Here is a 16456-nt window from a genome sequence, read left to right on the forward strand (position 1 = left end):
TATAGAGTTAACATATAGATTAAAAAATAAATATATTTTTAAAACATCTGGTAACATTTTACCGAACAGTTTAAAAAGCATTGTAAAGTATTTATTTATATGTGTGTATAAAACAAAATCTCTAGTAATTCCCATATTCTTTTTTGTTTAAATGTTGTTGAAATACGACTACATAAACAGTTGTAATTGAAAGGCGTTTGTGTGATGAACAAATTTAACCCTTAATTACCGTGTGGGCCCTTTCCACTTGGAAGGGACGTAATGCTGATATCCGCCTTAAAAATTTAATTTGGTAATTGTTTTTAATTATTAAAATGTTTTTTTTTAACATGAAAAAAAAAACAATTGTTTTTCTTTTTAATAAGTTTATTCATTTCTTTTAACTTAGTATATAATTATTAATGTTTTTTTACTCAATTAAGTATAAATCTTTATAAAACACTTTTAAAAATTTCAAAAAAATCTTAACATAATACATTCAGAATTCAAATTCGAAAAAGTAATAAAGTTTTTATAAGCAAAAGGAAAACTATAAAGATAACAGAAAAAATAAGCCATACAAATAAAAAAAATAATAAATAACAAAAAAATGCAATAAACAATAATGAAATATATAAATAAATGTATAAATAATGACAAAAACTAAAAAAGTAGTTATTGAAATAAAAAAATTAAAAAAACAAATACATATAAATAAATTCACTGATTCTTAAATTTTCCATATTGTGTATATTTTCTTTTCGATTTTAGCTTTAATTAATTAATTTCGTATAATATAAAATGTTTAAAGTTTATTAATAAAAAGGTCATTAAATACTTAGAAAGATACAATGTTCAACTCGTATGTTCTAAAGTCTCTTCCAATTTTAATTCCTTATATTGCTGATGTTGTTGTTGTTGTTGCGAATGATGATAATGTGATTCCAATTTCTTACCCAAAGTATTTGATGCATAAGTTTTGTGTGTGTATTTTTGTCCACCTGTTGTGGGGGATATTATGGCATCTGTTGGATGGATGGAGGGCCATGTTGTTAATACATCATTATTATCCTGATCGGGTGTCATGCATATATCTGATATTATACCACTTTCTGTTGCACACAATATACATATAATGAGTAAGAATGTTGGTTAGTAAGCTTGTTATACATTTTTTTATTTATAAGAAATTTTTTTAATATGTTTAAAGAAAGATGTATGTATTTTGTAAAAACCGTAAAGTGCTAATGTTAAGGAAAGAAAATTTTGTAGTTTTAGCAACAACAATAATAATATTTAAATATGATGATTGATTTTAATTTAAAGTAATTAATAATAGCACACAGACCAACGATGAAAAAGCTTTTTAATAATTTTTACTAATCCTATCATTAATGTTTTTGAAAATGACAATCAATAAAAAAAAACCTGCAGTTTAAAATCAAAATTAACTAATTTAACCCTTAAACCTAAAGATATTTTTATAAATTTTGAGGGTTATAATATTAAAATCGATAACAGATTCTGTTTTACCAACTATAAATATCTGATATCATGTTAAATTAGTTTTAAAACTATTTGTTGGTCTGAGTAATTTAATATAAATCCAAAAGAAATATATACAAACTTTAGTCGTCGAACAAATTAATCGGACAATTATATAATATTATATCGACTAGACTGTTGTCTTTACAATAGACTTAGCAATAGTGCGTACTTTATACTATACTGTAGTCTATAAATTAATATGATTACAGGCTACATTCTTTTTGTTACATTCGTATATTTCAGAATACTGTCGTAGTACAGATTATACTCCACCAATCCCTTTTCTATTAGGCCAAGACTAACTAAACTATAATTTATATTAGAAACTAGACTATAGTCCAGTCCTAAGACTGTTATGTTATAGTCCTGGTTATACTCTAAACTATAATTCAGACTATACACTAAACTGAACATAAAGATTAAACTCCAGTTCTGACCACAGTCTAGACTATAATACAGATTATACAGTAAACTGAATATAAGCAAGACACCAGTCCTGATCATAGACTAGACTATAATACAGATTATAGATATGACTAAAGTCAGAAATAAAACTGGACTGCAGATCGGACTAAGATCGGAACTAGTTCTAGGGAAGCTGTAGAGATTTTTGGTTACAACAGCAAACTTTCTCTTCTCTCGGTACCATTCAATTAGGGAGCTGTTTAATATCTTGTAGTTCAGTGGAATACAAAAGAAATACATTTGAACGCGTTTCCTATTTCGATAAAAATAAGTTTATAAATTTTTAATTTTTGGACATTTTTTTTCAATTGATTCCAACAAGTTGTTTCGGAACTAGTATGCGTTCCATTGAACTAGTGAAGTAGCAATGTATAACTAGTTTCAAAGAACACTAGTTCCTTGAAAACTATTTAGAAGTATTTAAGAACCACAACAATATTCTAAAGAACGGTTTTCCGATGTAATGGCGACACTACTAGTTCCATGGCTGTTGTTTAAGAATCTGAAGTGGTTCTGCTTTCACCCGTTCTAGAACTAGTTGTTTTTTTTTTCCTGGGTAGTTTAAAACATTTTTTGAAAAATGTACTTTTTAAAACTTTGAAGTCCTTCTGTAAATATTAATCTTTTTTCGTTAAATATTTGATGGGTTTGAATGAACCTTAAGGAAAAATTAAATTGGAAATTAAAATTTGTATCCCCTTGAACCAATAAACAGAAAATAATTAAAAAGCTCTTTGCATTTCAAAAGATATTCCAAAATTTTAGTAAAAATTAAAACAATTGGATCGATTAAATACCATTATATATACATATCTATGCAAAAAACATGCAATATACACAAACAAAATTAAGCTATATAGTATATTATATACAACAAATATACATTAATATTTACATAAAAAGTAGCGTTCACTAAATGCTACAACATACACACAAAACATTTAGCAATTAAACGATATCAAGTTTTAACGTGCGTTTTTTTTTTTTTTTTTTTTTGATTAATTTAAAAATAATAACATAAATCAAGTTCAATACCCATTGACAGTTGACTAACGATAGTTGTCGAACGTTTATGATGATTACGATGACGGGAATTTAAAGTACCACCACCACTTTGACTGCTAAAACCACTGCTCATAGTGTTGGTCATATGCTGTTGGGGTTTGTGGCAATTGTCAGTATTGCTCTCTAAAGCCAGAGTTTGACATTCATTGATAAGCTCAAGAGCTTGATTTGCATGATGTTGCTGTTGGCTGTGGTGCTGTTGCTGATGATTATGATGATTGTTGTTGCTGTGGTGGTGGTGATGGGCAGATGACGATGATGATGAAGTGGAGGATTTACTAAGTGAAGAACTGCTAGTGCCACTAGATAAAGAACTTTCCGATATTAGGGAATTGGGACGACGTGAAGTTTTTACTTGATCGGTGTGCAAGCCCACAAATGAATGACGCAATTTGGGTGCTATTTTTTTTTTGCAAGGAGACACATAAGGTAAATATAAAACTACTTAAAATAGAATTGCTATTAACAAACCTTTTCCTAATTGGGTAATAGTTATAGAACGATCATTTATTTGATTATTACTGGGTCTTATATCCAAACACGGTTTACTGCCAATGCCCATTGAAGACATTTCAGCTAGGCGAATTTCTATTTAAGAATAATTAACATTAAAAATAAACATTCGAATTATTTTGTTTAAAGATAAACTATATACCTCGATTTCTTTTCGCCTGTTGCCATAATAACTTTGAAATTTCCTCAGTCCAGGCATTTTTAATATCCTCTGACATGCATTGCAGGGTAAATGTATCTTCGGGTTTACGTTTTCTAAACCAAATTTCAAATTTTGTAGTTGAATCTCCCACATGAGCAGTTAAACCAATATCCGAAGTCTTAATGCTATTCTTGTAAATATAAATATCAAGATTCTAAAATTTTAAATAATTAATTAAAAAAATCAGTTATTAATTTATAACATAAAGAACTTTACCTTATGGTCCGGAAATCTTCGGGCTTTACTGAATAATACTAATTCTTCGAATAGGAAAATTTGTCGCAGTGTTTTCTTACCACCCCTACCCTGCCAAACTAAAAATTCATTTTGTCTCAAGAGACGTCCCTGTTCTTTGACATTTACATCACAGTCTCTCAGCGAATCCATGGCCAATAGGTCATTGCCATGTCTCAATTGAAATTTCACCATTTCTTCGGCTTTTTGCAATTCTTCAACATCGGCTGCAATTTCTTGTAATGCTGAGCCCTTTAGGGGAATGTATGTTTATATTTAGAGTTTTTCTATATAAATTTAATATTGATCTCTACTGTACCTGCACTGTGCTGCAGGCTTTCACCAATTGTTGCAAGAGTAATGCATATTTACCCATTCGCTGCACTGGCTTTAGTAGGTACGAAGCCAAGTCCATTTTATCATTTAGTTCGATTTGTTTAGTCTGAAAAAAAAGGTGCAACTCAAAAATTGTTTTGTATAGAATTTGAAACCCCAAATTTTTACTATAGGCCAGACTATACTATAGACTTGTTTATAGACTAGACTATAGAATAGTATACAGACTAGACTATAAACTAGATTATATACTAGACTATAGACTAGACTAGAGTATAGACTAGACTAGACTATAGACTAGACTATAGACTAGACTATAGACTAGACTATAGACTAGACTATAGACTGGACTATAGACTAGACTAAAGACTAGACTATAGACTAGACTATAGACTAGACTATAGACTACACTATAGACTACACTATAGACTAGACTATAGACTACACTATAGACTAGACTACACTATAGACTAGACTATAGACTAGACTATAGACTAGACTATAGACTAGACTATAGACTAGACTATAGACTAGACTATAGACTAGACTATAGACTAGACTATAGACTAGACTATAGACTAGACTATAGACTAGACTATAGACTAGACTATAGACTAGACTATAGACTAGACTATAGACTAGACTATAGACTATAGACTAGACTATAGACTAGACTATAGACTAGACTATAGACTAGACTAAAGACTAGACTATAGACTAGACTATAGACTAGACTATTGACTAGACTATAGACTAGACTATAGACTAGACTATAGACTAGACTATATACTAGACTATAGACTAGACTATAGACTATAGACTAGACTATAGACTATAGACTAGACTATAGACTAGACTATAGACTAGACTATAGACTAGACTATAGACTAGACTATAGACTAGACTATAGACTAGACTATAGACTAGACTATAGACTAGACTATAGACTAGACTATAGACTAGACTATAGACTAGACTGTAGACTAGACTATAGACTAGACTATAGACTAGACTATAGTCTACACTATAGACTAGACTATAGTCTACACTATAGACTAGACTATAGTCTACACTATAGACTAGACTATAGATTACACTATAGACTACACTATAGACTACACTATAGACTAGACTATATACTAGACTTTAGACTAGACTATAGACTAGAATATAGACTAGACTATAGACTAGACTATAGACTAGACTATAGACTAGACTATAGACTAGACTATAGACTAGACTATAGACTAGACTATAGACTAGACTATAGACTAGACTATAGACTAGACTATAGACTAGACTATAGACTAGACTATAGACTAGACTATAGACTAGACTATAGACTAGACTATAGACTAGACTATAGACTAGACTATAGACTAGACTATAGACTAGACTATAGACTAGACTATAGACTAGACTATAGACTAGACTATAGACTAGACTATAGACTAGACTATAGACTAGACTATAGACTAGACTATAGACTAGACTATAGACTAGACTATAGACTAGACTATAGACTAGACTATAGACTAGACTATAGACTATCCTAAACTATAAAATGGACTGTTGATTAGACTATAATTAGACTATAAATCAGGCTATATACTAAACTATAGGCAAGACTATAAACTAGGTTATAGATTAGACTATGGATTAGACTATAAACTTAACTATAGACTAGACTCTAGACTGGATTATAGATAAAATATTAAATTGTTAACTAACAAAACCATATCTGTATTGGTATTAGTTTCTCTAGATATTATTCTATTACCTTAAAAAAGGCAGTTCCATATTCACTCATCAATGTATCACTTTTTGGTTTATTTTTATTATATAAAGCATATAAATAAAATTTCGATTCCATTTGTAGGAAGGCAGCACCAACTTTTAGCGGATTATGTTCGTAACGTTCCAGTTCCGCTAGAAAATGATTATTATGAAATTCGAAAATCTTCTCAATATTACCAAAGATAACATTGCGTTGACCGCGCAGCGATTGTGGTATATCATCGCGCAACAATTCATCAATATAGTTTTCAATGACATAATATAATGAACGTACATAGTCACGTTCCGTGCCAATCATCTCGCGCATGATCAATAGGAGCGTTCTGTAAGAAAGATTTCAACAATATAATAAGTTTTCTTAACAGTATGAAATACTAACTTTTGTATTTTTGGATCTAGGCAGCTGAGTTCTTCCAGTTTGGGCAATTCGAATGTGGAGGCATAACATTGTAAATGTTTATTGGCCTCCCAGGGTGAATGGACATTAATATAATGTTTAGATGGTTGCTCGAAGCATTCATCATCGAGTTCATCACTAAAATGAAATGAAAAAATTATAATAAGCTTAATTATATCTAATAGAATTTAATTAACTACTAACTGTTTTTCATATAAATTCTCTGATTCCTCGTTGAGACTTTGGCATGAACATACTCTGGTAAATTTCGGATTCCCCTCACATCGTTGACATTCTCCCACTCCAGAATCGGCAATTTTCGAACGCCCCTCTTCCTCATCATTATCCAACATTTCATCCATTTCATCTAGATTTCGACTATCACGCCAACACTGACATGTCGGACTCTCAAATGAACCGGTGCCATAACTTGATCTATGACTTATGGTACGTAGTTTATTTGTATCCGGCGTACTAGTTACGATTTGATTTAATGATTTCTGCATACTGTTATTATGATTGATATGTAAATTTAAACTATCCGGTTTGGGTTTCGATCTCTCATTTTCCTTTTCGAGATATTTTTCTAAAAGTCCTTTTGTACCATAGAGTGCAGCTAAACGTTCCATTTCATGTTGCATATTTTCATCGAGCATATGAAGATGTACGAGATGATATAAACGTGTCGCGCCCTCTATGCGCTCTCGAGCTATTTCCAGTTTTTCCGCAAAATTATCGAGAGCTTTTTTTAAGTTAATTGAACTTTCCTTAAGAGATTCCATGCAGACTGCTGCTAAATGTAGATCTCGTCCTTTAGCTAAATGTTTCTGTGCGTGGAAAATAATATAAGTTTAGCGATTTGTTTATTGGGGAGGTTTATTTTTTTGTTGATTTAATTACCATTGATATAAAGTAGTATTTTTCAAATTCATGTTCGAGTTCCTTCATTGGTGTTTCAAAATCTAATTCCAAGTTTATAAATCGTTGCAGTGATTCACTGCCATCACTCGTTATCCAAGAAGTTACCTAGAAATCGAAATAAGTAATAAAGTAATTTATAATATCGATTTTAATACAAAATTTATGATGTTTAGGGAAATCAGAAAATTGCAATTTACTTAAAATATTAACTTTTTGTTTTTTGTCCAATAACACTCAGTTAAACTAAGATAATAAATAACATTACTGATAAATGAAAAACACGAAACATATATTAAACCAGGTTTAACCAAAGAATGAAGATTATCAGAAAAACTCGCCCTAAGTAATGTTGAGAAGTAGACATTTATAGATCGAATATACTCCTGATTTTTCCTAACTTTATGATTATTTTAAATCATTATTCCAGAGAACCTTTAAAATTTAAGATTAATTTTGATAGTAGGATCGGATTCTCTATAGGAATCAATTAATACAAGAAAATTTATTTACTGTAACTTCTGTGAAAATATTATGTTTGAAATTGTACTTTAAGTCACATTTTGACGACAAGTTGAATTACATAATAATTCTCACACAACAATTTAATACGAAAGCTAATTGAAGTACAAATGTGCTAATTCGAACTTAATATATTTTATAGTTAATCATGTAAATCGGTTTTTCAATTACGAATAATTGTCTCCTCATAACATAGCATTTCATATAGATCTATTTCTATTTAAAATATCTCAACTTTATAAACAAAGATTACATTTTTAGAAAGCAACAATGAAAGGTCTATTCATTATGATTCACCTATATCGTCAAGTGAAGTTTTGTTATCAGACTACATATAGATTATCAATTGATTTATAATTAAAATACATTTAAAATGTAAGTAGTATTTATGAGTATTGCCATAAAAAGTTATTAATATTAAGAGTATTCACACTTTTATAAATAATCGATACAATCAATTACGTAAAACTTTTAACCAATGTGGAAACTCTGTGCAATTCCTAAGAAACCTTATTTGATTTCAGATAGAGTTCTGCTCTAATATGGGCCGTCCCTCAGTGATTTATTTTCTAAAGTCCTAAATTCCTATGAGTTGGTTAGTCAAATCTGCCTGACGTTCATACAACTTTTACTACCAATAATATTTTGTGATTCATTGTGGAAACTGTATTGGAGGTTTCACAGAAGATTAAGCATTCTTATCAACATGTGCCAAATATATGTTTAAATTGTAAAGATAAACAAATTTAATCGAAATAAAAACACATCTAAAATGTTTTATAATACTGAGAACTACTTTTATTAGTAGTTCTTTCGTGATAGACTTTGGTTTTAGGTATAACGCTTTTTTCCGACCCTATAAAGTATATATATTCTGGATCCTTATAGATAGCGTAGTCGATTAAGCCATGTCCGTCTGTCTGTCTGTTGAAATCAGTTTTTAGAGGTCCCCAGATATCGGCGAGATCCGAATCTTTAATAATTCAGTTAGACATGCTTTCGAGAAGATCGCTATTTAAAATCAGCAAAATCGGTCTATAAATAACGGAGATATGAGCAAAAATCCGGGACAACCTCTCAAAATTTCATCAAAAAAGCCACATTTTTTTCATGCTTTGTTAAAAAAGCAACAACAACACTGTGAATTGGATAAAGATGTACATGTGCGTGTGGAGATGTATTTGGTTTTATTCAGCTGTGTATTTTTTTGTATGTTTGGATGCTGTTCTGTTCTCAGGAAGGTGAAGGGTATAACAAGAACAAGGAGATAAAGCAGTAATTTGATATTTGTTTGAGGGTGGTAATACAGTTTGACGGTACAGTTTATATTTGGTTGTGTGTATGTTATGTGTGACATGTGTGCAGAGATACATAATAAATAAAAACTGTTTTTTAAAACATACTTGGTGAAGGGCATATAAGATTCGGCACAGCCGAATATAGAAATATTACTTGTTTATATTTGACATTGAAAACGGCCAATAACGGTTCACCTAGTCCCCTACAGTAAATTCCTTACAAGTTTAGCATACAAATATCATGAGAATCGGTTCATAACTACATTTCACCGAAAAGAAAATCAATATATTATTAATAAATCGTTAAAAAATAGTAAGAGACTTTTAAATTTGGTCTGTAACATTTTTTGCTCAATAACATCTAAATATGTATAATAAGTAATGCAATTTAATAGAAAACCTAGTAAAAAAGAACTTTAAAAGAAGTGAAAATGAAGTAGAATTTACTCCATTGAAGTACTGTATGTCCGTTTTATTTGATTCCAAATTCATCTGAAGTCATTCTCAGGAAGTAATTCTTATGTTCTTCTTTTTTTTAGAAGTTATTAGGAAATGAATTTGAAGTATTATAGAATACAACTAATTTGACTCAAATAATATTAATACAAATAAATTATATGCATTTATCAATTAACTTCAAAATTAAATTGGTTTTAATTCAAAAAATTTATTTACAAAATATCTTATAAGTATATAAAAATTGGATTCTTTTTGCTTCTCTGTACGTCAATAAACATCACTTCCACAGAAGGTAAAAAAAATTCTCTTAGTAATACTTTTGAGTACTTTGTTTTATTTTTGATGGGAATCAGTAAATCGTGGTAACACATTTCAAAAGAATCATCCCTAAAGAACTATGTCCCTCTTATATTTGAAATTTACGATACATATTTTTAAGATTTAATATAATCGAATATAACACTAATATAATATGTTAGATACCATTTTACAGACGATATCTAACATAATATTCCTTACCGAAACCCGAAATATAAATATGTGTATATAAGGTTTTCATTTTTTTAATTAACTATAAGACGAAGTTGCGGTTACAAAAAACCACATAATTAGCAAAATACATCAAAGAAATAAGAAGGTTTTATCGTTAAGGTTCTACTATTTGATACTCTACAACGATATAAAGTATTTTTTGGAACTACTTAGACAAAATTATGTGTTTTTATTTGTTAAACTCATATGAGCAGGATTTGATCATGAGATTTTTCAAGTTTATATAATATTCCGAACAGGGTCCTAATTGGTTATTTAACTTATTTTTATCAAATAATCTTAATTTTAGCATAATTGCAAGAAAGTCAAAAAAAAAAAAAAAATAATTAACCGATTTTAATCAGTTTCAGTGATGATCATTTCTGGTATAATAAAAGTTCTAATATCATTTAGTTCTCTTTTAAAAGTTGAATGATTTTCAGTCGATTGATTACAAACATCAGCACAAACACATAATAATACTATTTATGTGTAGGTGTTGAAATTGCTTTATCTCATTTATAACATATGTATGTATAACTTCATAATATACATATTTCAAACAATAATTTGCGAAGTAATTGTTATTTAGATATTCACTCTTAAATAATTAAGTCGATTTAATAAGCCCCTTTTTGATCTGTCAAAACATTTGTTTACATTTTAAAAACATGTATTCGCTCTAAAAGATCTTATACTCTCCCTAACTCTCTACTCAATAATATCAAATGTCATACATTTTTTTTTCAGACCTATTGGCATTTTAAATTCTTTAACTGAACACTCATGTTACAATTGATAAGACACACACTTCCAGTTAACATTTTTCTAAAAAAAACGATTTATAAAATATTATTCTGATAAGAAATTATTGTACGTACAACTTTGTATTATATTAAAATCTGTCAAAATATTTTTCATTTATACTTTGCCTGTCAAACAAATAACAAACACTGAAGTAAAAAAAGTGAAAATTTTCTATAAAACGTAGTGATTGAAATAAAACTAAAAGTAAATGGATTATGGATAAAAAACATAAAAAAGAATTGGTAAAATTATAATTTAATTAAATAAACATTAAATTATTAAAAGTTATCTAAAGAACAGCAGAGAAAACAGAATAAACCAGTAATTCCAAAAGTTTGATTGTAATAAAATATCAAAAATTGTTAAGTTTCAAAAATATGACTTTTGTTTCGGAACCAAACATATGAAAGGTCTATTAAGAACTATTTAACAATTTAATTTATAATTAATTTTTCGATAAATGTTTAATTTAGATACAATTTTTTATATATGAAAAACTTTTTATTGAACTATTATGTTAATAGTGTTAACAATTCTAAACGACTACTTTGCCTTGTACGAGTTAATACCTATAAGCTAAATGAAATAATGGCCACTCGTTACATGGTAATGTATGAAATAACTACTGGGCATAATAAACAGTTTTCGGCAAATTATCTTTTTATAGAAAATTTTCGGAAAATGTTCTTTTTTTATGAAAATGTTTAACAATTTATCGTCTAGTAGACAATATTCGATAATTTTTCCTTTTCATAAACAATTTTCGGTATTTTTTATTGAAAACACAATAAGAAAATTTTTCTTAGAAAATTTTCTTCTTTTAGAAAAGTTTTGTTTAATTTTCTATTTAAAGAAAATTTAAGGAAAGTTTTCTCTTTAAGAAAATTTTCGATAAATTTTCGTTTTATAGAAAATTTTTGATAAATTTACGTTTTATAGAAAATTTTTGATAAATTTTCTTTTTATAGATAAATTTACGTTTTATAGAAAATTTTCGATAAATTTTCTTTTATTAAATATTTTTGATAAATTTTCTTTTTATAGAAAATTTTCTTTTTATAGAAAATTTTCTATATTCTTTTCTTTTTCTAAAATATATAAATTGTTCTTTTGATAGAAATATTGCAAAAATCCTTTTGTTTTTAAAGAAAATTTTAGATAAATTTTCGTTTTATAGAAAATATTCGATAAATTTTCTTTTAAAAAAATTGTTCGATAAATTTTCATTATAAAACAAGTATGAATGTATAGTCGGGCGTAGCCGACCATATGATACCCTACACCTGTGAATTTTGACCTTTAAGTCATTTTCAGAAGGGGAGTTTGTATGGGGGATAGGATCAAATGAAGGTAGTGTCATTTTAAGTTCTATAAAACTAAGTTTTGTCGACTTTTGTTAACATTATAGATCATTTAAAATAATTAAAAGCCAAAAGACCCTATTTGGGGGGTACGGTTGTATGGAGGCTAGTCAAAATAATGGACCGATTTCAACCATTTTCAATAGGCTTCGTCCTTGGGCCAAAAGAACCGTGTGTGCCAAATTTCATCTAATTATCTTCAAAATTAAATGAAATTTACCTGGACAGCCAGCCTGCCAGCCAGCCATACGGACGGACATAGCTTAATCGACTCAGAAAATGATTCTAAGCCGATTGGTATACTTTAAGGTGGGTATAGGACGAATATTTTTCTATGTTACAAACATCAGCACAAACCCAATATACCCTCCCCACTAAAGTGGTGTAGAGTATAAAAAATTTCTAAAAATTTTTCTTTTTATAGAAAAATTTCGATAAATTTTCTTTTTATAGAAATTTGTCGTTAAATTTTCTTTTTATAGAAAATTTTCGTTAAATTTTCCTTTTATAGAAAATTTTTGTTAAATTTTCTTTTTATAGAAATTTGTCGTTAAATTTTCTTTTTATAGAAAATTTTCGTTAAATTTTCTTTTTATAAAAAAAATTTCGCTAAATTTTCTTTTTATAGAAATTTCCGTTAAATTTCCCTTTTACAAAAAATTTTTGTTAAATTTTCTTTTTATAGAAAATTTCTATTAAATTTTCTTTTTATAGAAAATTTCTATTAAATTTTCTTTTTATAGAAAATTTCTGTTAAATTTTCTTTTTATAGAAAAATTTCTGTTAAATTTTCTCTTTTATAAAATATTTTTGATCAAATTTCTTTTTATAGAAAATTTTTGATCAATTTTCTTTTTATAGAAATATTCCATAAATGTACTTTTTGTTCAAAATTAATATGAATTTGTACTGATGTTTGTAACACCCCAAAAAAATTATTCCTTCAACCACCATTCAAGACATTTTGATGAAATGTGACACACACTCTTCTTTTGATAAGGACAAACGCTATTCAAAATGGTTGAAATCGGTCCATTACTTTGGCTAGCCCCATGTACTCCCCGAAAAGGGCTTTTGGGATCATAATTATGTTAAATATTCTAGTTTGTATATATATGCTCTACTTTTTTAATTTATATTTACAGAAAAAATCACTTCAAAAATGTTTGCGACCCCTAGACGAACCATTCAAAATTGAACATGTTATAAATGTGATAAATAAAATTCATATACTCCAAACCATTGAACCCATATGGACATTTGAATCAGTACAAAATCTTAAAGTTAATCGTTTTACAACATGGAAATTTTGCTGTTTAATGCATAAAACATTACATGATGGTCCAGTAAATGTATTACAACATTCTATGTTATATTGCCAAAAATTAAAACTATGTGCCCAATATTGGTCTGCGAAGAATGATGCCATGAGTCCATGTATTGCATGGTATTGCAAAGTATTATATAGAAAACTTTTCTTTCATCAAACTTATATGCATTTTGCAGGCAATTTGCAGATACATTATGATGAACTCCTCCTAAGGGATTTAGATATTTGGTAAATATTTTATCAGTTAGCTTTAGATGTACCAATATACATAGCTTTTAAACTAAAACTAACCACATATTTTGTTTGTTTTCATCCTCTTAGTTTTCAACTCAGTTTAGATTTGTTGGATTATCTAGAGGATTTACTACATTTGCAACGTGTCATATTTGCCAACATGGAGCAACATCAAATCTTGGCAGCATCTAAAAAAGGCAAGTGCCGTTTGGCATCTCTTGTCACCATAATTGCCGAATGTAATTTACTATATCAGCATTCTATTACGATTTTACGTTTGCTGCATTTACAATTATCCCCAGATGATATTTCCGGCTTTAGCAAACGTTTCGATGAAATATTTAAAGAATTGAAATTGTTTTATGAACATGTGCGCACTATGCAATTGCCATGGAATGATTTTTTGGAAATACCAAAATTACCAGTGATGCAACCTAATTTGTATACATTAACAGAAATCCAACAAGAACCAAGTGCACCTATGATATGTGATTTGGAATAATAACTAAGTAGATTTAAGACAAGTAATAGTATTTTTTTTTTGGTCATATTTGTATTGTATGATTGTATTTATGTTTAAGGCTGAAAAAGAGATTTGTATGTGATTTTACACTAAAATAAATTTTATTATAAGGTATTTTTCTATGATTTCATTGTATTTAAGTTTGCACTATTGTCCAAGGTATAAAATTTATTCCAAACTGAAAACTATAGTCTAGACGATATATCATATAGACAATATAGACAATAATCCATAAACTAGAGTTAAGACTACGAACACTAGTGAAAACTATAGATTATAGTCTAGATTATTGTCTTAATTCTGGACTAAAGTAGTTGAGACTTTATAACACTCAATAGACTATAGTCAATTCCAGATTATAGACTATAGACTAAAGTCCAGACTATAGACTGTAGTCCAGACTATAGACTAAAGTCTCGACTATAGACTACAGTCCAGAGTATTGGCTACAATCCAGACTAGAGTCCAGACTAAAGTCCAGACTAAAGTCCAGACTATAGATTATAGTCCAGACTATAGACTAAAGTCTAGACTATAGTATTGTGTGGACTATTGTCTAGACTCTAGTCTGAATTATAGCCAATACTCTGGACTGTAGTCTATATTCAGTACTATAGTCTATAGTCCAGACTATAGACTATATTCCAGCCTATAGACTAGAGTCCAGATAATAGACTAGAGTCCACACTATATACTATAGTCCAGACTATATTAGTCCAGACTATAGACTACAGTCCAAGGTATTGGCTTTAATCCAGACTAAAGTCTAGACTATAGACTATAGTCCAGATAATAGACTATATTCCAGACTATAGACTATAGTCTGGAATATAGTATATAGTCTGGACTATAGACTATAGTACTGAATATAGACTACAGTCCAGAGTATTGGCTATAATTCAGACTAGAGTCTAGACAATAGTCCAGACAATAGACTATATTCCAGACTATAGATTATAGTCCAGACAATAGACTAGAGTCCAGACTATATACTATAGTCCAGACTATATACTATAGTCCAGACTATAGACTATAATCCACACTATAGACTATAGTCCAGAATATAAACTATAGTCCAGTCTTTAGGATATAGTCCAGACTATAAACTATATTCCAGACTATAAACTATAGTCTAGACTATAGTCCAGCTTATAGACTATAATCCATACTATAGACTATGTCCTGACTATAGCCCACACTATAGACTGTAGTTCAGACTATAGACTATAGCCCAGATTGTTGCCTACAGTCAGGACAATAGTCTATAGTCTGTACTATTGTCTATAGTCTGGACTATAGTATATAGTCTGGATTATAGTCTATATTCTGAACTATAGACTATAGTATATAATCTGGACTATAGTCTATAGTCTAGACTTTAGTCTATAGACTGGACTCTAGTCTGGATTATAGCCAATACTCTGGACTGTAGTCTATATTCTGTACTATAGTCTATAGTCTGGACTATAGTCTATACTCTGGACTGTAGTCTATATTCTGTACTATAGTCTATAATTTGGAGTATAGTCTATATTCTGTACTATAGTCTATATTTTGTACTATAGTCTATAGTCTGGACTATAGTCTATGGTCTGAACTATAGTCTATAGTCTGGACTATAGTCTATAGTCTGGACTATATTCTGAACTGTAATCAGTACTGTATTCTATATTCTAAACAATAACATATCTATAGTCTGCTCTGCACTGTAGTCTTAAGTGTGAACTATAGTCTATTTATAGTCCAGACTATTGGCTATAGACTTTAAATGCCATCTGGTGGTGTACACATAATAATCATGTTACATTTTCCTTTTACATTTCTTGACAAAAACACTTATCATCAAACAATTTGGTAGAAAGTGTAAGTTTCACACAACATTGATGCATAGACACAATTAAAATAATAAAACAACTTTTATTGTTTAAAATTCTTAA

General features: G+C 29.0%; 2 protein-coding genes across 5 annotated transcripts in view; one reads left to right on the forward strand and one right to left on the reverse strand.

Moving 5' to 3' along the window:
• The first annotated feature begins 55 nt into the window (after positions 1-55).
• LOC124420443 (huntingtin-interacting protein 1-like) lies at positions 56-14633 on the forward strand. Of its 3 annotated transcripts, none has more exons than XM_046953204.1 (3): positions 56-292; positions 13578-13990; positions 14084-14633. In XM_046953204.1, the coding sequence occupies exons 2-3, from the start codon at positions 13752-13754 to the stop codon at positions 14496-14498; spliced, it is 654 nt and encodes a 217-aa protein (XP_046809160.1). In that variant the 5' UTR covers positions 56-292; positions 13578-13751; the 3' UTR covers positions 14499-14633. The 3 variants fall into 3 exon arrangements, with proteins under 3 accessions (XP_046809160.1, XP_046809158.1, XP_046809159.1); XM_046953202.1 differs by lacking the exon at positions 56-292 and adding an exon at positions 3365-3486; XM_046953203.1 differs by lacking the exon at positions 56-292 and adding an exon at positions 11256-11313.
• Positions 777-16456, reverse strand: part of LOC111675127 — a 35467-nt gene continuing 19787 nt past the window's right edge. The window contains exons 3-12 of one of the 2 annotated variants that reach the window (XM_046953201.1): positions 7437-7562; positions 6741-7363; positions 6519-6674; positions 6123-6462; positions 4326-4448; positions 3989-4258; positions 3713-3926; positions 3529-3645; positions 3028-3456; positions 777-1004 (exon numbers count right to left, since the gene is read on the reverse strand). In XM_046953201.1, coding sequence (XP_046809157.1) covers positions 835-1004; positions 3028-3456; positions 3529-3645; positions 3713-3926; positions 3989-4258; positions 4326-4448; positions 6123-6462; positions 6519-6674; positions 6741-7363; positions 7437-7562 — 2568 coding nt within the window. In that variant the 3' untranslated portion in view covers positions 777-834. Of the gene's footprint in view, positions 1092-3027; positions 3457-3528; positions 3646-3712; positions 3927-3988; positions 4259-4325; positions 4449-6122; positions 6463-6518; positions 6675-6740; positions 7364-7436; positions 7563-16456 lie in introns of both variants that reach the window. The other variant, XM_046953200.1, reaches the window with a different exon arrangement.

This window comes from Lucilia cuprina, chromosome 5 (assembly GCF_022045245.1).
Source record: "Lucilia cuprina isolate Lc7/37 chromosome 5, ASM2204524v1, whole genome shotgun sequence".
Lineage (NCBI taxonomy): Eukaryota > Metazoa > Arthropoda > Insecta > Diptera > Calliphoridae > Lucilia > Lucilia cuprina.